This window comes from Rhynchophorus ferrugineus, unplaced genomic scaffold (genome assembly GCF_030347505.1).
Source record: "Rhynchophorus ferrugineus isolate W39M unplaced genomic scaffold, kcgeb_rfMv2 rfM8, whole genome shotgun sequence".
In the NCBI taxonomy this organism is placed as follows: Eukaryota; Metazoa; Arthropoda; class Insecta; order Coleoptera; family Curculionidae; genus Rhynchophorus; species Rhynchophorus ferrugineus.
This window is the reverse complement of record NW_027472587.1, coordinates 12,679,738-12,707,566: the sequence shown is the minus strand read 5'-3', so window position 1 is coordinate 12,707,566 and position 27,829 is coordinate 12,679,738. Positions and strand designations below refer to the sequence as shown.

The 27,829-nt window shown below is 32.1% G+C and overlaps 1 protein-coding gene across 2 annotated transcripts in view; it reads left to right on the top strand.

Moving 5' to 3' along the window:
• The window catches only part of loh (thrombospondin type 1 domain containing lonely heart), a 339,759-nt gene that overhangs the window by 187,913 nt on the left and 124,017 nt on the right, over window positions 1-27,829 (top strand). For both annotated transcript variants that reach the window (XM_076411574.1, XM_076411573.1), the window contains exon 6: window positions 3,516-3,679. In XM_076411574.1, the coding sequence (XP_076267689.1) occupies window positions 3,516-3,679 (164 nt within the window). The remainder of the gene's footprint in view (window positions 1-3,515; window positions 3,680-27,829) is intronic.

The following is a 27,829-nucleotide window of genomic DNA, read 5'->3' as shown; positions in this document are numbered from 1 at the left end:
CAGGTTAGGCGTCAATTTAAGTGCATACCAAGATGTTTAATATGCTCTGCTTGGGGGAGTTGACGATGATTGATATTCACTCACACCACACCATTTTCGATAAGTTAACAACATCCGAAGATGATCATACTTAAGTTAACGGCATCATTTTCATCGTTAGTACAAAGGAGATTATTCAAACATTTTTGAATCGTTTTTTCATAGAACATTTCGAGCCATACCGAAATTTAAAATAGCTTCTCATACTGCCACCTGTTTCAGAGCCTGATATATGCTTTCAGGATTCCTTGATATGACATATGCAAGCAGAAACTAAGTTCAGTTTAGTAGTGTTTCAGTAGTATAGCTTGTTCAGTCTTGTTATGTTGTAGTTCATTGGTTGGACTAATAGAGTTACTTTCGGTTGCAGATACGGTTGCAGATACATGACAAAAATTGACATTGTCGCGTCTAATTTGCTGTTCTGGGAAATGAATAGGTGCACCATCTAACAGTATTGGAAGGTTCTGTTCTATAGGAACATATTTTACATATCAATTGAATACATATATCCCATTAAAATATGAAATGTACTGGTACTTTACTACTTTTTTATTTTTTTTGTACTTTATCTACTCTACACTTGTGATATACAACAAATGGAGAATATTACGATGGCTACATTTACTAACTACGATACTGCGATTATAGCTGTCGGAGACAATAGTAAAGAAGCCTCACGAAAATTACAACAGGCAAGTGACAATATAAATAATTGGACACAAGCTTGGAGAATAAAAATTAATGAAAGTAAATATGTGCATGTGCAGTTCACCTATAAACAGACCGTACAAACATCAATAACATTAAATAATACTATCATTCCATATAGCAACAACGCTAAATATCTCGGAATGAATCTTGATGAAAAATTTTGCTGGAAGGAACATATAAAGAAGAAAAGAAAAGAAATGGAGTTGAAGTATAGGAAAATGTACTGGCTAGTTGGAAGAAAATCACATTTATCAGTACATAATAAATTGCTATTATATAAGAAAATACTGAAACCTATATGGACATACGGGAGTTCAATTATGGGGACGTTCAGCAAAAACTAACATAAATAAATTACAAATTATTCAGAACAAAGTCCTGAGAGGTATTGTGGGCGCACCCAAATACTATAAGACTGACTACCTACTTCAAGACCTTCAGATACCCACAGTCAGTCAAGAAATCAAGAGTATTCCAAGGGGGCATGAGGAAAGACTTCATCATAAAGACAAATTGTAGGTTAGTCAGAAACGACTATTAACAATGTAATAGTTAAATAATAATAAAAATAAACTTATTGAAGAACCTGGTACTATAGTCACTGTGTTAGTAAAAACCTAACCTTTCGGTATGCGATTGAAGAATTACAAAATTGCTATTAAATTAATAATTTTCTTTGATCTCTCGACGTACAGCCTACAAGCTCATTTTTCTTTATGTACACAATCTTTGATTCTAATCGCATAAAGCAATTTTATTTAAATGTCAATATTGTATACTGTAATTGCTTTACAAGAAAAACTATCCATTCTTTTGTTCCCTAATCAATTTGTTAAATACTTTCAATTAAACGAATGCTCTACGAATATTTATGAATCTTTGGTTGTTATTTAAAAAATTAATTAATATATTTTTTGTTCAGATAGTATACAATATACAAGCTATAAAAAAGTAAATTTTTGGTTTAATTTGTTATTTTCTGTATTCATTAACGTTAAACTATTTAAACATATTCCATAAGTCTTCATTGTTTATTTATTCACACATTTACTGGGGTTGGGATGACAGTTGTAACTTATTGCAATATATCAACTAATTCTAAAAATCCATTGTAAATAAAAACATGGTTTTGGCATTAAGTAAGTTTTAATATTAAAATTTTTCTAATTTATGATACTTACAAAGTCAAATCCAATTATAGAATTTGCAAAAACAAGCAAATCAAGTTTTAGATACTTGGTGCGAATACAAATTATCAATTTATAACTAGCAGAGAACCTATTCTAAGTACTAAATTCGGTGGTTTTAATATTTCTCTATATAAATAATAGTGTTGCAATAAAATTTATTCCCAGCGGGAAAAAGTTGTAGAAAATGATGGAAAATGTACAATATAACACGTAAATTGAAAAGTCCCCGGCCTACCATAGTAAAACACATTCTTTTGAGATCTGAGAACAACTTTTCGATGCCATTTTTGTAGTACGATTTGTCCTTTGCTTGAAATCGTCACCGGGGGCCAGATTTGGAGAATGCGGTTGATGAGGAAGCCCAATTTATGAATTTTTGCCATCGTTTTCACTGACTTGTGACACGGTGCATTGTCTTGGTGAAGCAGCACTTTCTTTCTCCTCAAATACGGTCGTTTTTCGGCGATTTAATCCTTCAAACGGTCCAATAAGGCTATGTAGTAGTAGCTGTTGATGGTCCTTCCTTTCTCAGGGTGGTCAATGAAATGAATTCCATGCGCATCCCAAAAGACAGACGCCATAACCTTGCCAGCCGACTGATGCGTTTTCCCACGCTTTGGAGTGAGTTCATCATGTGCAGTCCACTCGGATGACTGTCGATTGGACGTCGGAGTCAAATGATGGAGCCATGTTTCATCCATTGTCACATATCGATCCGAATCGTCAACTCGTCCTTGTTTTTGGTCAAAAGTGAGCTCGTATGGCACCCACTTTGCAGAGAGCTTTCTGATACCCGAATATTCGTGAATGTCTGCTATTTCATTCAATTTCAATTTACGGTCATTCAAAATCATTTTGTGGATTTTTAAATTTTTTCTTCGGTAACAACCTCTTTTGAGCGTCCACTGCGTTCACTGTCTTCGGTGCTCATTTCACCACGTCTAAACTTAGCATACCAATTCTTGATGGTTGATTTTTCTGGGGCAGTGTCCGAAAACTCGGCATCAAGCCGGGTTTTTGCTTCAACTGTATTTTTCCCTTCAAGAAGCAATATTTTATCAACACGCGAAATTCCTTTATATCTTAATAAAATATTTTATATGTTAATAAAATTCAAACTCAAATAAAGTAAAATATAATTATAAATCTGTATGTCAGGTCGGAGACTTTTCAATAAATAAATAAATAAATAAATATATATATGTATATATATATATATATATATATATATATATATATATATATATATATATAATATACTTTAACTCAAGAGTTTATCTATCTCTATGTTCTTTACTGATTGAAATACATTCTCTCTTGGGCTAGTCAACCATCATATCAATACTTCTTTCAGCAAATTTTAACAAATAATATGTTTGTATATCACGGGACTAATTTTCTTTTTTTATGTACAAATCAAAAGGAATCAATCCTCAAAATTAATTCACAGTTCTAGTATAATTAAGAAAAATTATTTTAAAATGTATCAAAACAGATATAAAACAGCTAAAAAAGATTACATAATTACGTAATATTGTTTAAACCTGATTCTTATGTTCATATTTTTATTAGCTCAAACCGAATGCATCCTTAATTGCCGACCTAGAGGACAGAATTTCTATGCTACCCTCAATAAGACTGTAATCGATGGCACACCTTGTAATCATCCCATGACGGCAACTGGAAAAGCGGCACCCAGAGGAACTAGAGGTGTTTGCATAGAGGGTTATTGTAAGGTAAGATTTTCATTTCATTTAAAGAAAACATACTCAGAATTAATGAAAATTATTTTTGTTTGCTTTCATTTCTTAAATATATTCCATTTTTATCAAAGTATATCATAAGTTATATCAATAATTGTGATAAACTAATAATTGTTTAATAAATAGCATTAAAAATGCGTAATAAACATATTTAGTGAAAATAAGCACGAGTAAAGTAACTTAAAAAATTAAATAAACCGATACTTGGAATTAGAGCGCATCCCAAACGTTTCTTGACAAAATGCTGAACAAAATTCTCTTCTAACGTCACCATTTGATTTTGGTAACTATTTTCGGCTATGGTAATATGTGTTGCCTATACATTCGACTTAAACATATACGTTTATTCGTCTATTACAAATCTAAGACATTTATTGTTTAAATAAAATTAGAACTTAGAGAAAATATTAGAAATAATTTAAACCATTAATGTTTTATTATAAATATTAACGAAAGTAAACATTTTAATATATTGCAGTAGAATAAATATATTCCTTACTTATATACGTATATTGATTCTTTTTGAAAACACATGTAAGTACAATAGAACAATAATAATTTTGTACATAATTAATTTGTATATTATAATTGTACTAAGCATGTAAGATATGATAAAAATTATGAAATATGAAAGGGTTTACAACAACACAAACTTTTATTTTACTTTAAAGAACAAAGATACAAAACCACACTGAGTACCCAATTCCTTCATAACCCAAACCTAAACCTTATCTGTACGTTTATTTTACTGATTTTGACTAATTATAGCAAAATTAATTCGATGTAAAATATTAATTTTAAAATTATTATGTAAGTAATAACTGTATAGAAAATGAAATGCTTACAATCACTTAGTACAGTGATTCAAATCTTCCATTCTCAATTGATCAATATGATTTTCTTTGAGAAGCTTTAAAACTGATGGATGATCAAACTGTGCATTAAGCTGATAAGCTGATATATCTGATAACGATTGTCATCCCGTGAATGTAATCATAGTTTCATAGATTGATTGTCAATTACTGTTATGTGATTATTGATTGTTTCTCTAATTCATTTTATAGTACGCGCGGGTTAACAGAAAATATATCATTGTTTTCTCCGTTATGACATAAATCTTTCCAACTCATTAATTGACAGATTCGTCTGATTCTATCTGCAACATTCCGGAAGACGGTTTCCTTTTCTAACCTGCAATTTACAATAAACTTAGTGAAAGTGTTAATAAGGTATTTCTTTACCATCTATGTTCCACTTTTGATACCTATTGTTTTTTAATTATTTTTATTGTTTCGTAGGTAGTATAGCGTTGATCAGTTAAAACGTTAATTAGTCTGTTTGTCGATTTTATTGCTTAATAATCCACTCGCTGACTTCGGAATCTGATGCTTAATTACACCAAAAATGTTGTGTAGGCTGTGTGTTAAATAACAAAACTTGACAGTTGTATTCAAAAAATTCTAGTCAAATAAAAATATCCTAGTAACACTAACATACATCACGTTAGATAAAAGGCGGATCAGATCTCTTAGTTAGTTGGTTTATCAGCCAATTACAACGTTTGTTTGGATTTACGGGGTGTAAATATGAGGGTGCACTAAAATATCAAACCCACTGGTAATCCAATGCTGCCAAAACAAAATTCTTTGATTAATTAACAATGCTTAAAGCTACTAAATCAAGTAGATTTACGAAGATATCACTATCCAAGATGTCACTTTCAACAATGAAATAAGATTACACAAAAATTATAAATGTTTTACCCTTAATTTTAGCTTAAGTAGCAAGAGAACAATAATAATATATTAATGTGTCTACTAAGATTGTACTAAGTATATCTAAAATAAGATATAATAAAAAGATTAACCCTAACACTGAGTATATTGAAAATGCATTTTGTTTTCGCTGTTTTTCTGATCGTCAAGTAGTTTAAATAATATTTACAAGATGCAATGTTTGTTTCAAAAAAACTGTAACTTAAAAACATATAATTCTTATATTATTTAACAAACACATGTCTCTTCAATTAACTTAGAAAACTAGGATTCTAATTCTCTTTCAGCTTTACCATTCATCAATTCTGCTTCTTTTTCAATGATGATAATCAGAGAGAATGGTGAGTGATAACATAATAATGAAGATTTGTTTTTATGTTCTTTGGGACAAGTGGATTTTGATCGTTCAGATCATTCAGAAAAATACACAAAAGGAATACCTGGAATAAATAATAACATAATTTGGTCCATTCCGACTCTGCTACCATGATAATATTTTACAGGCTGTTGTCATTTTGACAAGCCTCTATTGAGACAAATTTTTCACCAGCAAAATAGTTCTGAATGGACTAGAACAGATGGTAATCACCTAGTGTCGGATCCGGACAATAAGGTACTCCCATAATCGACAGTAACCTATAGACCTATAGACAAATTAACGAACGTCTTTGACTCAACCTCTAGGATTCCTACCCAATCAGATGAGAAGACGCATTTAAGGAGAATGGATAACGTATTGCTTTAGATGGTCCGGTCAACTTTTCTACCAATAACAATAACCACTTGTTGTGTACCACCAGGTGTTTTGTCAAGTCTGATGACGATATTATAGATGTCAGATGACATCCCATCCAATTCTACTTTGAATATTTTGGCCAAATCGTTGTTCTGACGAAGAGACCTATGTACTTCTTAGACAGTAGTTCGCTTCACTGTTGGACCATGAGTATAACGTCATCAACTCTCATATCCGGATTATTAATAAAGTCAATTTGTTAGAATGAATGACCTGCATCTGGTAATGTTAACAGTGCTTGTGGTAAATGAAAAATTTATCCTTGTATCTGCAATTGTTTGAACATTGTTGATTTGTTGAGATTATTTCTGATACAAATTTAAAGACACCAGAAAATGTTTATAATATAATTTTTACGCTAAACGACGTTATTTGGACAACTTTATAATTTTCGAATGTTGGCCAAGAAGATTAGTGGTTAGAATAATTTCCCGCCCCAGAAACTAATAAGCGCAATGAATCTGATGTTGTGGCCAACTTTATATATTCTAATCGCGACAATATTGAACGGTTTTAATCAATATTTATTTTTTTGTCCCCAAAATTATTATATATAGCTACATGGTCACAATAAATGAATCTGAAGAGAAGTCTTAATAAGCTTAATATACAAAATATCATATTTTGATTGATTCAAATTGCAATATTGTAATTTATACGACACAAGCCCGCCATAAACGTCACGAAAACAAATATGTTTTAATTCGAAACTATCTTTAGATGGTGAAATAACAGCAACTGCACTTAAAACCCACTCTCCAGCGCCACATCGAACTCGAAATAATGATTATTGCATCGAATTACTATCCAACAATCGATTGTGTTAATGTTACACATTGAGAGGTCAGCTAATAATATTGATCACTAATAGCCCATATACACTGGACGAGCGGCAATTGGAAATATCAGTCATAAATATGACAGAACCGTAATGAAGTTGATCAAAGCCAATAGTAATTTTCAGATACGGCTCATTGATTTATGGATTATTGCAGTGGATGATTTATTGTCTCGAATTGAAGATGTTTCGTTTATACAAAAGATTATTCAATTAAAATTGTGCCGATAAATACGCTTTTCCATTGCGCATTGTTCGATTGTTTTAAGCGTTTACTAATAAACGAAATAATGCATATTTTGTCAGAGTTATACAAAGCTATGAGCAATAAGTATCATTAAGAAATATTTTTAACAAAAAAAAATGAACCGACTTCAAAATAATAAATAAGGTTTTAAAATAAAATATGTATAAAGTAATCCTTGTAATAACTAAATAAAAATTAAAAAAATCTTAATTAACCTATCTACTACACGTATTTTATATTCTGTATTATTATTAACTATTATTAACTAGCTTATATTATTATATAATTATATTTATTATATTATATTATTAATTAACTAAATTATATAATTATTTTTGTATTGTTTAAGCTCGGCACCGACCTGAAACTGATCTGTTGGTAGTAGTTCAAATAATATTGCAAATAGATAAATAGGTTTAGGTAGGTATTATATTTTACTTTTTAGTGTGTAAAAAAGACAAATAAAAATTATACTGACGAGCGATAACGTCCATGATTGACGGAGAAATCGGCGAACATATATTTAAAAAAATAGTCGAACATAGGAGTTATGACACGTGTATTGATGTACTTTTAATTTAACAATTTTTTAGAAACCTACATTTTATTTTAATGGATAGAAGCGGCGACATATTGAATCGACTAAACAAACAACATTAATGTTTTTATCTAATAGTTGTTATTACATTGTAGTTACTGTCAGTGATGTGACAACACAGTTAAATTTAATAAAAATTATGTATTTACCATTGGTGGTTTTCTGGATTGCACTGTTTCTACAAAAATTCCATGGTACAGTCTATTTGAAATGGTTTCCCCCGTTTTAACGTTTCCAAGCTCCAATACTCTACTGCTTTGGTGGCCATATACATAGAACTGAAAGCTTCTGTCCAAATTGCAATAGATTGTGTTAGTTCTCAGCAACTTCAGTCCCCCTTTGGTGATCTTATATCCTGAACTTCGATGCTTACGCTAGGAATTCATCACGGATTATTGATGAATTCACTTCAATATTTATGTAATTCTACTAAATAGCTGTGGTGGATAGATAACTATGGTTAAGTTATCAGTTCATAATGCCTGACATCAACCGACCGAGGAAGTCGGTATGAAAGATAATCATCAAAAAAGTCAATTCCAAATTTTACTGACATTTTTGTAACAATGTTAATAATTTGATTTAATATAAATAATATATAAAAATTATTTACAAACTATAATTTATTTGAGTATATCTTTTCATATTCAATAATTTATTATATAAGTAAGGATATATAACATATTTGATAATAACATGTAAAAAATGAGTGCTGATACTTTGTAGACAACATTTTACACATATTTTATATTATATTGGGATGGCGTACAAAACTGATAAGTTTTTTGGTTTTATCTTTAAGGAAACTGATTAATCCTACCTTTATTTTTGATGTATGTGGTTGATTATTGCACCTGTTCGTAAAAAGAATAAAATTTTCATATTTATTAATATTGCTACTTCTGTTACTACCAGGAATTATTTTATGTTTCTTTTATAATAACCATCTAAGGCATGATACAATCCAATAGCTAATTTAATCCGGTTCATATAAACGGTGTAGTAGGCAGAAGTCTTTGATAGTAACAATTGTTAAAACTGTAGTGGTTGGTTTCTATACTTCAATGAATTCCTTCAAATATTCTAGTTCCTTGGCCCAGAAAGTGTAAGCTTAACAACCCTACTCAGAATCGATTAGCGATCGATTACTAGATAATAGAACTGAAAGCTTCTGTCCAAATTCTAATAGATTGTGTTATTTCTCAGCAACTTCAGTCGCCCCTTAATGATCTTATATCCTAAACTTCGATGCTTACGCCAGGAATTCATCACATGATTCAATATTTATGTAGTTCTACCAAATAGCTGTGGTTGATAGAATCAAATTGGTGTTATGTCTATATTATTAAGTATTGTTATCAGTTCCATAATGCCTGACATCAACCGACGAGGAAGTCGGTATGAAATATTATCATCAAAAAAGTTAATTCCAATTATACTGACATTTTTGTCACAATGTTAATAATTTGATTTAATATAAATAATATATAAAAATTATTTACAAACTATAATTTACTTGAATATATCTTTTCATATTTAATAATAATATATAAGTAAGGATGTATAACATATTTGATAATAACATGTAAAAATGGGTGCTGATACTTTGTAGACAATATTTTACACATTTGTAGTACAATCCTATAGCCAATCTAATTCGGTTCATACAAACAGTGGAGTAGTAGTCTTTGATAGTAACAATCGTTAAAACTGTAGTGAATGAATGTAAATGAATTCCGTCAAATATTCTAGTTCCTTGGCCCAGAAAGTATTAGTTTAACCATCCTACTCAACAAAGATTAGCGATCGATTACGAGCAATGGTGAAAATCCAAAAGATGAGAAGATAGTAATTTCTGAATCGAATAGTGACCGGTAAAGAAAAGCGGTTATTACCTGGTGAGGGACCGGGACCATAGTGGCGTGGTATATTATGAACTATTGAAACCTGGTGAAACAATAAATAGTGATAGCTACCCACAATAAATGATCAATTTGAACCGTGAACCGAAAATGGTCCAAAATTGACCAGAAGACATGGTCAAGTGACTTTACAATACGATAATACACCGTCTCATAAAGAAAAACTGACCAAGGAAGCGTTGAATGCACTTGAATTGGACATATTAGCGCACCCGCCGTACTCTCCAATCCTTGCACCATCCGACTATCAACTTTTCGCGCCAATGGGACACGCGCTTGCAGAGCAGCACTTCGTCAGTTTTAAAAAGTTAGAAAATGGCTCGACGATTGGTTTTGCTCAAAGACGAAACATTTTTTTTTGGGATGGCATCTATAAATAAATACATTTTTCCATTTTTCTTGAAAATTATGTAGTTTTTTTTATATTATAACTTTATATTATAACGTGCACTTACAATTAGTTAATCACGCTTTCAAAAAGACAAATAAACCACCATAAAATATAATAATATAAAAATGAATTAAAGAAAATTTTAAACTCGTTTTCGACCGGTACAATCGACGTGCTTTTACTTAATTAGCTATCGACGGATCAAGCCGCATTTCCATTCATTCCGTCGAAACCCACGTCGCTTATCTGAAATTACCGACATTAAACAATCTCTTTTATTATCTGAGTCGCGAATGTGTAATACCAGTCATTATACCCACGTTGATATATCAATTTGTCGATGGTCCCTTGGGGATATTTGTTCAGTACCGTAAATGTAGTCACACTTGGAACCGTTACGATCAGATACGAGATAGGGAGTTCTTTTTATTGCCCTTTCAACAGTTCGGAAATTACGGCTTAGAATTGTTAACTGTTGAATAATCCTAAGGTATATAACAAATAGGTACCCTCGGGATAAGTATGAGTGAGAAAGATTTATGTAGCTATACGAGGTATTCAATCAATTAATTTTATTAATCTATTAGGAACTTTTAACTACTGTTTGTTTTTATGTTTAGTGGACGTAGGTGTCCAACTATTTGATGATGACATAAAAATTTTCCTTTCTCATTATATTAATACCTTAAAACATGTCACCTATTACCAACATCTATATCTATATGAGTTATTTATCTATATTGTTTGGTGAAAGAGTTCAGACAACAAAAACTATTAATTTAGCTGTAAATGATGATTATTTAACGGAAAGAAGAGGGACTTGTATCTGGACAGGTTATAGTTATTGTAAAATTATGTTCAAGTATCGTCCATACCTTTGCCAATTTGCCTTTGAGGAATCTATAGAATGGCTTCCCAGCTTTGGTGACTCCAGATTCCAATAGTCTACGGCTAAGTCACTGATCTACTATAATCCGCACTAGGAGGATACATTACTTCACAACTATCTCCGGATTTATATCTAAACTATATCAAAACTATATTGTCTTCCTTTTCTAATGGCGGTCCATTCTTTTCGAGTCAATCATATCAAAACAACAACAAAATCTAGAATATTTAGATTTAACACATTAATAATTCTATAGTAATAATAATTAAATTGTTGTGTTATTCTTGGTGGCCTAACATACATTCGTTTTAAAATATGGAAGAAAAAGGGTAAGTGTGGAATGTAAAGTTAAATTTGTAAAAGTTATAAAATCTAAATAGCACCAATTTTATTTACAGTGGCCAAATTTATAACATTATTTTCAACGCCATCGAAATAGGTATCAACATATGCCAAAATTTATTGATAACAAGAACAGAGAAGAAAAGGATTCTTGTTGTGTTTTAAGTAGTCAAGTCATTAATCAGGTTTGTCTATCAAGAATACTAGCAAAAATTGTAGTAGCTGGTAATAATTGGACATTTATTTTGAACATAATATATTTCAGTAATGATTTTAGTTTATAGCTAAAATGTAGCTAGAATTTGTTGAGAGTGAAAGTTGAAGAATGCGAAATCCAGAGAATCAGAGAAAAAGAAATTAGGCACGATTTTGCTAAAACTTAAGAACAGTGTAGTGATACTACGAAATAATTGAATTTGCTAATAAAAATAGACCTGGATCAAATATACAAAATATGAAACTATCAACGACACCCTAATGATCTAATGACAACGAAAATACAATGCATTATTATATAAGGGAATAGGTAAATAAATTATTGTTTTGTAAAAATAATGTATTGACTGTATTGACTATCCATTCATTTTAGACTCGTAAATGTACAATATGTTAATCGAAAACTCGAGGTAGTCAATTCTTTAATGGGCTTTATGGATCAAGAATAGTACCAATCATAGTACTAACTATATTGGCTGTATTTGATCTTAACGATTTTGCTATTTTTTATGTTATGTGTATTTATATGGTTCTTGGAGTTCTTGTTAATTTTTCAAACATGTGTTTTTATAAAAATAGAAAGGCATATAGAAATTATTTTTATTATTTCGTTTTCTTCTCCACATTAAATGTAATAATCACGATAAAAAATTGTAAGTAAATCAAGCTGTATGTACACATGCGCCAAACTCGGATTATTCTGTTTTAAAATTAAATAGAGCTCAATATGCGCATACACCAAATCTGGAGAGAGTTGTGAAGTAACGTATCCTCCCACTTGGTGGCCGTTTACCCTGAACTACATGCTTCTGTTCAAGTTCCAGTAAACTATATTAATTCACAGCAACTTCAATCCGCTTTTGGTGGCCTTACACCTTGAACTTTGATGCATCTGTCGGTAATCCACAGACTAGGGGTGTTTTGTCAAAGCTTGAATGTTTCCTTACTTAAATTATTACTGTTACTCCATCGACCCTTTGTGCTCTTACACCTTCAGCTACTTTTTACTTTTGCCAGAACTCCACTTAACTACACCAAGAAATGCTCCGAGTAACTGCGATACTATTACTAATATAACGTCAGCCGGTCTTCTTTTCTTGATAATTAATTTGATTCCGGTTAATAAAATTAATCCAAAAGGGAATGATCTCCCCTGATCTCTTTAACTCTATGCACTTGATCGATTGTTGAGTAAAAAGTGTAAGTTAGAGCAGTTAAGACATAATAATCTAACAAGAAGAAGCTCAAATGACCTGTCGATTAAACTTTTACTGTTATTCTAACCGAAATAATATAAAAACAGAAAAGAGTTGGTGGAAGTCTTGGATCTCTGAGTACTATTCCATATCAGAAAGGAGTGAATGCCCTAGCTTGTTATGTATAACTACAAACAGAATATGTATTGTTTTATTCGTAGTATACAGTACGAGTAGATATGTTACTATATATGAAATGGGTTAAATAGAGGTTTATTGCAACGTGAAAATACTATATAATTGTTTGTGTAAACACGTGCTTCCAATATCCCTTTTTTTTCTTATGCGTACTACTTTTAATGTCCATTGCCTTTCGAATTACGTGCATTCTTCAACGTTTACCAAAATTCTTTTATATTCGATGTCTTTTCTTACATTATTTATTTAAATAATGAACAATATAATTTATGGACTGTTATTTGTGGGGAAGTGAAACAATTTTCCTAACATTATATCAATATTTTTTAATGTTTTATTAAAAATAATATACTAAAAACTCTCGATTTATATTTTAGAGTTCCACATTTTTGGTAATATAAAGAATCTCATAAAAACTTTTAATATAATGATTTTAATGAAAGTTTAATGAAAAGTTGTTAGATATTTTTCTGTTATGTCCGTTCTAGATTAATATGCAAATGTATTTATAAGAAATTTATTATTAAGAATATGAACTATCCGTAGTCTGTATAATGAACTATGTAAAAATGTTAATCAATTTGATCTAGAAGATCTAGATCTAGTCACAGATAGGGTTTCAGAAATAAAGATAGAAAAGAACGATTTTGGTGTAAATAGCATGTTGGTTAGATCTACTGATACCATCACGTGTTTTCATGATAGGAAATCGTTTAAATTTGAAGAATAACATTGGAATAATTCGGGGAATATTAGCAACCTCACTACACAAGAATGGCTGACAAAATCATAGATGCGTGCTATAGACTTTACACAACGCGTTTTATGATCACTTAAGTCTTATAATACACAAAATTTTAATATCCTAACATGTCAGAAAGCATTCCTTCATATGCTACTACAGTACTCCAACAGTGAGGTTATATTTACGGAGAGTTTTAAGTTTCTCTATAGAAGTAGGTGCTGTAATACATTATAGGTCTCGCAATAAACTCTTCTTCATTTCTCTCTTCTTCTTCTATTTCCATTACCTTTATAGCTGAGAATTTCGCAACAAAGGTGTCATTAAACCTCATATTGTCTCTTAATAGTTATGCTAAAATCTCAACTACTAGTTCAACCCCTAGTGGTGCAAATTCCCGAATTATACAGTCTGGTTATCTATTGACAAAACAGTCTGGTTATCTATTGACAAAACAGTATCGTATTCATCTGGCTTTCCTACTATAGGGAACGATCGAAGGCCTTTTCCCATTGGTAGATCTTAAGATAGATAGTCTGGTGCAGCTTGAGTAGGATGTACTGAAGGAGAAAAACTTTGTTCCGTTAAAAAGAACTTGTTATCTCAATAGGAAAGCGATATATACAAATAAAATTAAACAAACTACTGATTGATCACTACCAATTTACCCATTCCTTCCTAGGGGATCAATTTGAGAGACATCTGTGTCCCAATAGTGAGGAACCAATGTCAGTCTCCCATGTTATGGTGAAATCCAGATATTTATTAACTATCCAAAAAGTCATTGTTATTGATTTCATTTATTTTTTAATTCTAAATAGTATAAACACGCATTTTATTTTAAAACGTTTTTTTTCTGTATTAAAAGTCTAAGTTTATTATATTATTTTTAACATTTTAGTGAGTTCCTTATTTATTTTTTGAAGTTGGTTCATTTTTTTGTAAAAATATTTTATATATTTTATAAAACAATAATTTTTATTAGACATCGTAAACTAATATATTCCTTTTAAGATATTCTACAAGTTATAATAATGACGATGTGATAATAATGTATAGAAAATTGTTTATTTTATAACCATTTTATGATCACGAAACATCAACAGCTATTTTATTGTTTATTGATGACGGTTTTAAATCATCGAAACTATTTCTACTATATAATCAAAAGGTATAAAATTTAAATAAATCACAAATTCTTTAAAAATAGGATATTCTTTAATAGTTCTCGGGAAAAAACGCGTTAATTTTCTTGGTTGAACGTGAAATATTGTTATTAGTTTCCCACGGTCTATTTTTTTCCGTTAAATATCACGACGGGATGTCCATTATTCATACAAAAAATTAACTGCCTTACGTTTTTTCTTTATTTTTTATTAATAATTGTTTTGAGTTTTCATTTTTGACAGAATTTTAATAATTATATTGTGTTACATGTTTGTTTTCGTGTGTATTTTATCTCGTTTGTGTTAATAAGCCACAGTTGTTTTATATATACAGGGTGTTCATATTTTATTATTGGCTCACACATGTTGTCTTTTTAGTAGAGTAATTTTGACTAAATACAGCACTACGATATCGTTCGTTCCTCAATTTACCTCTATAGTAACTTAAAACTAGGTACTAATCTAGCAAGGCGTACTGGCAATGCTGTGCAATGCCTATTCATGGGCGATGAATTGAAATTACTTAAATATATAATTCAATATTACCTTGTCAAAATTCAATTATTGTATATTATTCTGCGATTCATATTAGCTACTTCATTCTTAACAAGAAAAAAATATAGATATATACAGATTCAAATTAAGTTTTTGCCCATAACTCTTCTTGACTTATCGTAATCTACTTAAAATTAGTTCATAAGAATATATATACATATAGACAATACTTTTGTAGAAATTAAGACCTTGACAATTACTCCTTACACAGTTGTATATTAAGCTTCTTGACTTCTTGAAACTTCTTGTTCCCTGAAAAATTCTTTAAGAGAGAATATTTTTTATCGTCCTGTGACTTCCAACTTTCAAAGCTGTTTTTCTTTCTTTCTTTTTTTTTTCTTTCAGTATGTACGGATACTAAAACCATTAAGTTGAGGACCGAGAGAGGGCAGATGATCCTTTTTGTTATCGGCCTTAGTTAAGCAGCAACCTCATGGTAAATTTTCGCATATGTTTGTTTCTTTCCCTTGCTGCTAAATATGTCTTAATACAAACTTGACTTATTAATTTATTTTCACTGCGAAAGTTATGTCATTTGATTAATTTATCCTATTTGTAACAACTGTAACTACTTTGACTCTCCATTTGTAATCCATTTGTAAATCCTGTTAAAACGCTGGAGTGTTAAATTAAAAGGCGTTCTTTTTAAGTAAAAAGGGACGTCAAAAAATAACTTTATAAAAAGCCATATCAAACGCTTTAAGAGTTAAACAAATAAATGCCCAACATTATATCACAGCAATACCGTTTATCGCCATTTCTTTTGAGGAATGCCTAGCTTGCAGTACTCTGCAGTGTTGGCAAATCCAAAGGCGTGGACTATATATTGTACTAAATAGTAAGAAACGTATCTACTCTATTATTACTTTTTGTTTCAAACCAAAATATAAAAGTTAATTTCGGAAAGTCCTGTTAAATAAATAATGTTTCTAAAATAAATTATACCCGTACAGCAAATAACCTAATGGTAAATAAAATTGAAGTTAGTTGCACTTTTCAGTGTTTTACCAATTAGTACACTACACTACATAAACACGAGATCATACGATTTGATTCTCTTGAGTCTATATCCCAGTTCAGGGTTATCCAAGTCTTGTAGCACTTCAGTATTAACATGCCAGTGGAGCGTTTCCTCATGTCTTGTTGCGCATAGAGATTCCAAATTTATTTTCCTCTGTCACAGTTGAAATGCGAAGATCTCGATGTAAATAGTTTCTCAGGACTTTATCCTGAAATACTTGTATTATGTTGCTATTACCGCTCCCAGGTCCATACCTAACAATTCATCCCAAGGTACTTAGCATTAGTGCTATGTGAGATAATATTATTATTCATATTTATTAATTGACACAGTTTGGTTTGTTTGAGTCCACTTGTTTATAGTATTACTTGTGTGTTTTCACATTTCATCACTTTTCTGCTGAATTATTGGCTATAATCTGCCATAACAAGTAACAGGTCATCGGCAAATATATCATTTTCTATTTATTGTATGTTACATGTATTGAGTTGATAATGAGCACTGCCTTGTAGTACACCGGCTTTGTTGCTGTCATTGCTGAGAAAGCTTTTTCTGATTTAATTCAAAACATCCTGGCTGATATGGAGAAGTTTAAGAGCCCACTGTACTGCTTCGGTAACCTTTTATGGAGTTTATAAATGGTGCCCTTATGCCAAACCTTATCGGAAACTTCTATTTGGAATGACTAAGATATTGGAGAAATGCTGTATTAGGTTTGTTGAGATGGAATAAGATTATGTTGAGAAATATAACACTTGTCTGCCGAAAGAAATATTTCTGATTCAAAATATCAAGGATCTATCAAACTGTCTTCATAATAAAACATCATACATACTAAAATAGAAGCTGCCGATGGGATTTTCTTAGTTTAAATAAATACATCAATATTTATAAAGCAAGTATTTTAAATATGAACCGCTACAATTAATAGAATTTATCATCAATATGACGTAACACATTTCACATTTTTATATACAAAAAATATCGAACTATAAACATATAAATCATTCGTCAAATTTTTCGAAATTCAAGGACGAGCCTTAAAAATAATTTTCAAAAATTTTATAACGATATGAAGAAATTCAAATATAGAACCGATGATCGTAAAGTTCCTTAACAAAGGACTCTCATTTGAAATATTCAAGAGCAATAATTCCTTTCCAACAAACGGAAAAAAAAACAGCTGTATCTCGATACCATCAGCAATACGAAGACAGCAACGATATTTTCGTATCGGAATAAAATACGATGAATATGAAGCTGAAATATTACGGCGCCAGCAGAGACGACTTACGTCAATCATAGTTTTAATTTAGTTCTATGGAAAACAGCTTGAATTTATAATTAAGACGAAGTGCGAGTACGCTTCGGAGACGGTTAAAGAGCTTCCGTATTTATGGCGTTTTGTTGGCTTTATTTCGTCTTGGTTGTAATATAATTAAACCGTATCGTGTGTAATATGTTTAAGATGGGGGTAACTTTATATTGTTGGAGATTAATCTTACATTAGCTACGCTATTATTAAGATAAATATTGTATAACTCTAATTAGGATTTCAGATTGGGAAGTTTAATTTCTTTATACACTTACTATTTATTAACAGCTACTAAAAACTTGTGCTCGATTATGAGATATATTATCAGCATATATCGATTATATAGTGTCACTAGCGACCCGCCCCGGCTTCGCACGGATGCAATGCTGATACTAAATTAAATACACTACAGAAAAAATATGAACGTTGTATATAAAAACATAGCGGCCCGCTCCGACTTTGCACGGGCATAAAATATATATGCCTATGTCACTCAATGAAAACATGATTAAAATCGATCCAGTATTTTTGATTCATTCATTACTGCCCTTGGCCTGCACGCATTAAATTTGGAGTAAAACAATTCCTCTTCCCCTATACTTACTATGAAGATTTCCTGCTATCTTTGGAATATCTAAATTCATACAATTTTTATTACATTACACATTTTTAAACGCAAATTTTAAATTTGTAATATCTCCGAAAATATTTGTTTAATTTACATGCTGTAAGGAACCATATTGATCTATATTAATTGCACACTGTATTTAAGGTACTTAATTCGATAAGGATTAATGCCGTATTGCTTAAAATAGCTTCGTAAATAAGCCATTTTCTCACGTAAAAATTAAACAATAAAAATGATTAATGTGGGTTATCCCTAAAAGATAAACATATACCATCGCGGACTTTTTTGTAGACCTTTTTATGGTGTACAATACTGTAGTATATTAATTTGATCTAACTCGTAGGGTTAGGCAGCGTTTTTGCTAATTGCTAAATAAGCCTAAAAAAATAGGTTAATTTACGACATCACGTTAGAAACCTCTAAAATTAGCAATGTTGCCTTAGTATATTATGCATGTATTATACATATAAACCTTCCTCTTGAATCACTCTATCTATTGAAAAAAACCGCATCAAAATCCGTTGTTTTAAAGATTTAAGCGCACATAGGGATATAGGGACAGAAAAGGCGACTTTGTTTTATACTATGTAGTGATAATGAATAACAATATCTTTTAAATCATTGAAAATGTGCATCAAATAAAAAATTAAATAGGTATAATTATTAACTAATATATGAGTATATGACTGTTCAATAAGTAATATTATACAGTTCTAAATTACTAATGTAGGAATCTTCGTTTTGTCGGTCAGTTGGAATGTGTGGCTGTCGATGCGACTGTTTGTCCGGACACTCACTACTATTTTGTGGAAGATATTCACAGGGAAACTGAAAACACTGGTTGAATAAAACTTGTTTATTGCGATAGTAAATGATACATGTAGTCGACGGGAGAATGACAGGATATTAGGTTAGGTAGAGGAAGTACGGTAGCGCTGTACAGTTACAAGGGGGTAGAGAAAAGAAAAAAAGAGAGACATCGTCGTGGTGCTCTTTCATAGCTGGGAACCGCATGGTACCAATCCACCAGCGTTGTCAACCTTTGAAATTGCTGTAGGTGAATGCGTGCAAAAAAGAGCATTAAAATTTCTCTCGACTTGTTTACACTAATATTAATGTGTACACTGCACTTTGCAAGTACAAGAGCTAGTACTAGCTAACACTACACTACACCAGCTCAAAAGACTAGAATCATCCTGACGTATGGGCGCCGATGAGAACCTGAAAGACATCAACATTGCCATGACGAAGACGTATTTGTTCATAACTCTGAACAAGTGTTTTGATAGACTGGTTAATGGTATCCCTTTTCAAATCGCTATGCCGATTACTATATCTGAAGTATTAAGGGATATCAATAGCACTCCTCAATGCGTTCTTCTGAAAACTCTGAAGAACCAAGAAGAAACATTCTGAAGTATGGCCAGATTGTTTTCTTACCACAATCCCATATCTAGATAGCATATGTCCATATGTTCTTTAGAATTTATTATATCCCAGTATTTATTATAATAACATTTATTAAACATTATAAAGTTAGTTATATATTATAAGCAAAAATAATAAATACTTACACCAAAATTATCCTCACTTATAGTTCTTGGATTGACGCAAAAGGATTGAAATCAAAAAGAATAAAACTTGTAAGCATACAAATTATTGAGTGTTTTCTGTCTATGCGTTACGAGTCACTTATGATTCGGGATGGGACGGAATTATAACAACACTTATGGCTTTGGAATAAAAAAGAAACTTTATTTACATCGTCGGTATTTTATAACATTTCTGAACAGATGCGATACATACTACAATGCCCTCTACTTGTGGTTTTTTTTCGTTTATACGTACTAGGGATTGGATCTTGTATCGACATGAATAATATTTTAAACCAACTTCGAAAAAGGAGGAAGGAATTCGAAAGGAATTCTTCTTTTACTCGAAAGCGTACACTTCCGAGGTGGTTCCATTGGAACCAAATGAAGATATGTTGGGGGAAGGGGGGAAATCAAGGGAAACGCTCAAATTTCAAAAGCGCCTACAAAGCTTTTACAAATTTTTCATCTAAAATAATCAGATATTTGTGTATAATATTATTGTTGAGAGGATATTACGGAAAATCGGAAGTCGTTCAGTGCAAAAGCCATTCAGTTTGCTTTTTAAGCACTAATTATGGCATATAAGACCTCGTAAAAATTCTGTAAACAACTGCTTCTATAGTGTAATGGCTAAAGCGTTTAGCTCCCAAACCGAGCTCGCGGGTTCGATTCCCAGCGGGGACAATAACTTTTTGTGATCGTTTAGTTAGAACCTTAATTTCCTTAATTTCAATCATTGTTTCTTTATTCCAATTTTTGGGCTGCACCTTTACTTGGTCTACGCGTGTTTTATATTCTAGTATATACACACAATGTAGCTTAATACCTACCTAAACCTATTTATCTATTTACTATATTATTTTAACTACTACCAACTGAAAAGTTGTGCAGTAGATAGGTGAAATAAGGTTTTTGATTATTTTTATTTAATTATTACAACGATTATTATGTGCATATTTTATTTTAAAATGTTTTTTCTGTGCTAAAAATTAAGTTTATTTATGAGTTGCTTATATATTTTTTGAAGTCGGTACAATTTTTTTGTTAAAAATATTTTATTATAACATTATATTCTCTAATTGCGCCAATATTAGTCATCAGAGGTGTTCTACGTAATCTGTCAAAAACACTGTTCTCGATAGTGCTAAAAATTTATATCATCGAACTCAGTCGGATGGCGTAGTGCAGATGGAAAAACTTACAACTTAATTCCTTCGGTATAGCCGACTCGTTACTCACGAAGCGATGGCGTGTCCATAAATCCGGAACGCACCGACACAGAGCCGGGTCCCGGTATCCCGTCACCATCATATCTTAATTCAATACGTCGACTAATTAAGGCCTTATCGCGATACTCCCAAATCGACCGGAGACTAATTGCCGCGTATCGAGCCACTGGTGTTGGGAGCGCGATACGAACAAAAACAAACCAAAATGGCGGAAAAAAGCGCATCTGGTCCGATGGTTCCTCTCGCAATTAACGCAAAGAAATGCCGAGAAGGAAGAATGCCGATGCCGATCGAACGATTACGCGTTGACGCCACCGTTTAAGCCGTCCGATTGTCCGTTACCAGGGTCGCTTGAAAACTGTAATATGCCACCTATTGACAGGATTGGGCAGTATTTCAATTACCTGAGGCTGACGCTGAGGTATTTTGTAGCTAGTATATGAAATACTTAAGCTTCAAACTCCATTTTTATATAAATATATTTATAATTCCAGCCAGATTGTCTTGGAAATCAGTTAATATATTCCTGTCCCACAAGATGGAACTCTCACAAAATTACTACAATTTTATAGTAGAGCTTATAAGGAGAAAATCAAAGTTCAATGACTTATTTGATAAGTTGTGTAACACTGACACTTTATCAGCCATGGGACTAGAGTAGTTGTAAGAATTCATTAAATTATTGAAACCTATTACTGAAGCTTTAGATTATATTCATGATAACAGTTGTTACTATGATATTATATTAGATCCTCTGAAGGATTAAAATTTGAGACTTTTACTATTGATTAGTTTATAAATATTTGATAAGTTTTCAAACCGTCATCTCAAATAAATGAAGTCATATTTGTGTAATACTATCACACTATTTACAAAATGCGTTGATTTTCAGACATCATCTCCATCCATCAAAGAATCACTTAGAGGAATTATAAAAACTAACCTACAAATTATCTTCATGATAACTTAAATCTAGGTATATAACTAAGAGGGCCCATCGGCCTTATCTCAGTCTCACTATCGCACCTCACTATACAACACTACACAAGATCAGATGGTTTGACTCTTTTGAGTCTGTGTCCTGTTCTGGTGGTATCCAAAAGCTATTCTCATATTCTAATAAGAATCTCTCTCTTCCTCATGCCCCCTTGCAATCATCTTGATTTATTGACTGACTGTGGGTATGTGAAGGTCCCGATGTAGGTAATCAGTCATATAGTATTTGGGTGCGCCCACAATATTTCTCAGGACTTCGTTCTCAAATTTTTTATTTTATTTATGTTACTCTTTGCAGAACACCCCGTCATTGAGCTGTCCATATAGGTTTCTATATTTGCTTATAAGATAGCAATTTATTATATACTGATAATTGTGATTTTCTTCCAATTAGCCAGTACATTTTTCTATATTTCATTTCCAGTTCATTCCTTTTCTTCTTTATATGTTACTTCCAGCGAAGTTTTACATCACGATTTATTCCGAGATATTAAGCGTTGTTGCTATATGGAATGATAGTATTATTTAATGTTATTGGTGCTTGTACGGTCTGTTTATAGGTGAACTGCACATGTACAGATTTACTTTCATTAATTTTAAAATAATATTGTAAATAGATAAATAGGTTTAGGGAGGTATTAAGCTAAATTTATATATATTATGTTAGAATATAAAATACGTTTACTAAATAGGTTAAATAATGTTTTTATATTTGTTTTATTTTGTTTGTAGTTATTATGTTCATATTTTATTTTAAAACAATTTTTATTGTGTTAAAAATCTAAGTTTAATTATTTTTTACGTTTTAGAGATTTCCTTATTTATTATTATTAATTTATTAATTATCCAGAATCGACCTGACTTGAAGAAAATGAAGAGACTATCAACAAATGAAGACTGTTTGCTCAAAAAAATTAATTTCCCCAAGAAGGTGCTTAGTTTCAAGCTATACCTTGAAAATTGGTGTAATGACAGTGCAATTCAAATGTTCGTTAAATCATCACCACAAAATCATCAAAAGCAAACTCGCGAACAAGTACATATAACATTAATAGAGCTATGAGCTATCTAGGCCCAACAACCTCCAGGTACATCTTTTCGGCCGCTTTTTTCAGCAAGAACATGTTATATTACGTTAGCAAGGTGTTTAGACATAAGGGTTTGGTGTATGTTAGGATAGGATATATTTTTTTTCCATAATTTATGTACTTGTTATCTCAATTACTTTTAACAGTGGTTCAACATAGGGCCTACAAATTAGTCTAAAGGATTTTTTAAAATTCAAGTTTTATTGTGATGCAAAAAAACTTTCTGATTTTGCCGTTGAAGCTGCATGTCACACCTGACCAAACGCCTATATATACGGTACAAAATATCCAAGCTTCTGGATCATTGCTATGTTCTTCAAGGGACTGGAAATTATTTCTTGTGTTATCTCTAACAATTCTGCATATTGTTCTTACAGTTTACATGGCTCGTAATTGAATAATGGCTTCAAATCTTTTTGGCTGTTCCGTACGCTTTTTGTTTTCGGTGTAAAAATTACTCCTTTTAAAAGATCGAAACTAGCATTCGCATGTTAAAGCCGATGGAGCAGGGTTGCCATAAACTCCACAAAGCATTCGATGACCATCAGCTACTTTTATCTTCAAATTGAAATATGAAAGTAAAGTTTGCCGCAAATGCGACTTAGTCGTGATAAATTCAGATATTTTCGACCACCAAAAACTTGTTTCTTGTTCATACTTAGAGGGATTCACACAATTACACATACTGAAAAGTGAAGTTTTCAGCATGAAATTGGTTTCATAGATAGCCAATGTCACTCAATACACAGTAACATCACTTGCTGTAAATCCTTTAAAATTAATTTATAAGCCTGATATAATTTTGCAAACAGCAAATCTATTAAAACCTAATAATAATAAATATTAGCGTGTACAATTTGAATTTAATTTATTTAATATCGATGTTGACATTTCTATGTATTTACTGTTCGAAAAACATCCCATAACATCGTTACTCTTCGGTTACAAAATTCGTCGAGGAATACCTAACACTGCTTGATCTAAAGTAATTATATAAGAAACTTGAAAGAGTAAGCCGTCTGTGTATCCCTCATCGGTTATGAAACCTGCATCTAAAAGGATCTAACAATGACGAAAAAAATGTGTACATAGGATACACTGTGGGTCAATGAGCAAATCGATTATGCAACCGATACGTTCACAATTACCCCGCGGGCCAAAACGCACTGATAATCGAAATTTTTACACATTCTTCCGCTAATCGACCAGCAACGCTCGTAATAATAACCGTTTACAACGCGCGGTTAATCTACCGTATCGCTTCTGTATCCCCGAGCGTTATGCCTTGTGGCTCCAAGAGACACAATCAGCGAATGGACCGTCAAAGATAAATCGAACTCGAGAAAACAATAGTCGCGAGTAATTTACGTAATCGTTATCTTCAGGTGCTTCTGGATGACTCGCTTTCAACTATTACGTACTAACGATCAAGATACCACCATACCATTTTTCTCGTATATTATTAGCACAATATTATTAGTATCATTACATGCTTTACTCATTTTCCACCTTAAAAATACATTTAATAAGAAAATCGCAAATATTTCATCACCAATCGCAATACGCAACAGAAATACACGGTTTTGAATACTTTCATCATATTTAAACAACTGAAACAGTTAATTCATCAACTGTTAACAGATAGATGACGCTACTAGAATTAAACCCATATGTTTTTTAACCAAACTGGAAATATGGTATTGTCACCAAATGTTTAACACGTTTAAATATCAGTTTCTCAAATAGCTTTGATATTACAGGTAGTAGCGAAATAGGCCTGTAAGATTCCACTTGTTCTGCAGATTTGTCAGGTTTCTTGTGCATAGTTATTTGTGCAACTTTAAAGCATTCCGGGACATGCTTTAGCCTTAAACAGGCATTAAATATATATATATGTCAACATGATGATTGCTCTTCGTGGCAGTTCTTTCAATAATCCAGGTGAAATGTCATCTATACCAGGTGCCTTTTTACGATTGAGGTTATCAATTTCGGTGGCAACTTCCAGTGCAGAAATTAGATTTAGATCTACATCGGGTTGATAAACAGGAGATGTGTTGAAAAAATGTTGCTTTTTAAAGGAAAAAAATACTGTTGAAGCAAAAAGTGCCACGCGAGCTTACTTTTGACAAAAAACAACGACGAGTTAATGATTCGGAGTAGTGTTTTAAGATGACCAACCGTAATAAACCCCAGTTTTTGCGTCGATATATGATATACTGTTGAAGCAAAAAGTGCCACGCGAGCTTACTTTTGACAAAAAACAGCGACGAGTTAATGATTCGGAGTAGTGTTTTAAGATGACCAACCGTAATAAACCCCAGTTTTTGCGTCGATATGTGACAATGGATGAAACATGGCTCCTTCATTTCACTCCGAAGTCTAATCGACAGTCACCCGAATGGACTGCATACGATGAACACGCTTCAAAGCATGAGAAAACGCAACTGTCTGTTTCATTGACTACCTTGTAAAAGGAAGGACCTTCAGCAGCGACTATTACATAGTCTGATTGAACCGTTTGAAGGACAAATTCGTCCAAAAGCGGCTGGATTTGAAGAAAAAGAAATTACTACTTCACCGTGTCACAAGTCAGTAAAAACGATGGCAAAAATACATGAATTGGGCTTCGAATAGCTTCCTCATCCACTGTATTCTCCATATCTGGCCACCAGCGACCATTTCCTGCTCTCACATCTCAAAAGAATGCTCGCTGGGAAGAAATTTTCCTCAAATCAAGAGGTGATCGCCAAAATTGAGGCCTATTTTGAAGCAAAGGTTAAATCGTACTACAAAAATGGTATCGAAAAGTTGGAGTGTTGCTATAAGCAGTGAAGGGAATTATGTTGAATAAAAAAACTAATTTTGCCAAAAAAATGTGTTTTACTATCGTAGGCCGGGGACTTTCAAATTGACCTGTTACTTTGATTAAACTATAGAAATCAGTAAAAATACTCAAACAGCTTTATTATTGCACATCTGTGTTGCGAACAAACGATTACATAATCAACACTGTATTAATCATAGAATTTCCTATTGAAAGAAAACAAGCAGAAACTATTAATAATACGTTTAATATCGTTTCGTTCACATATACCCGGTGACTATCTCCACCTCAATCAGTATTATTACCGAAACAAAAAAGGCAAAGCAGGCCTTATTAAATAGCATTTTACCAAGACGGTTTGCAGCGAGATAAGTGTATAGGGGCGCTAGCCGCATTTTTTTCAGAATAATTCAATAACCATAATACAGATCTTAAGATAAAGCTTATTATATTGTTATAAATAGCGATGAAAAGATTGACCACCAATTGCAACTTCCCTTATTAATATAAGGATAAGTTGTTTGTCGGCGATCTATGGCTGTTGGGTAATAGAGAACGATCTTCGCGCACAATTGCCTCGTCTTGGTAATAACCAGTTTGATTAATATCGTCAAATGGTGACCTGTTCATAAAAAATAGCACAGTTTTGTAATTATCAGGCCTATAAAGCGATTTTAAAGGCCTTAGAACACATGGTGTTGCAGTATATTAAATCGCACCGGGTACATTTGCATCCAACTTCATGTTGAAGCCCCACAGATGTCAAAAATATTTGTCAGTGCGTTGAAAGTATCTGAATGTCGACTGAGCAAACCTCATTTGTAGGACGTTTTTCGTTTTTGCTAAAATTTGAAGAAAAAGGCGGGTGAAGGTCATCCAAGACGGCGTGAAGCTTATGGCAATCATGCTCCATCTATTTCAACATGTGTATGCCGGTTTCGACGTTTTAAAAGCAGTGATTTTGATTCCGAAAATAAAATGCGTTCTGGAAAGCCAAAAAAATTTGAAGACGTGGATTTGTAATCATTACTTCATGATGATCAGTGTAAAACGCAAGAAAAATACGCAGAATTGTTGGGAGTAACACAAGGACACATTTCCAATCGCTTAAAGATTGATTAAACATGAAAATGATTTACAAAATTCGACACTTTGTGACATATTAATTGAAAAGATCTATTAAACACAAAGCGAAAATTATCATGGTGGCCACTTGGTCATGCATCAACATCAGCAACAAAGCCAAATATCTATATATAGATCCAAACTAATGCTCTGTATTTGGTATATTTGACTCTGAGTCGCTAAAACCTAACGAAACTATCTATGGGAGTCACTATCGACTACGATTGTTACGCGAATCGACTGGTATACGAGCAGAGGCATAATAAAGTTATTCTTGAGCATGACAACGCTCGAATACATATTGAAGAAACTAGTAACACATACTTGGAAATATTAAAATAGGAAGTATTACCCCACCCGCCGTATTCTTCAGACCTTGCTCCTAATTACTACTTATTTCGACATATGAGCTAATCCCTATCTGGATG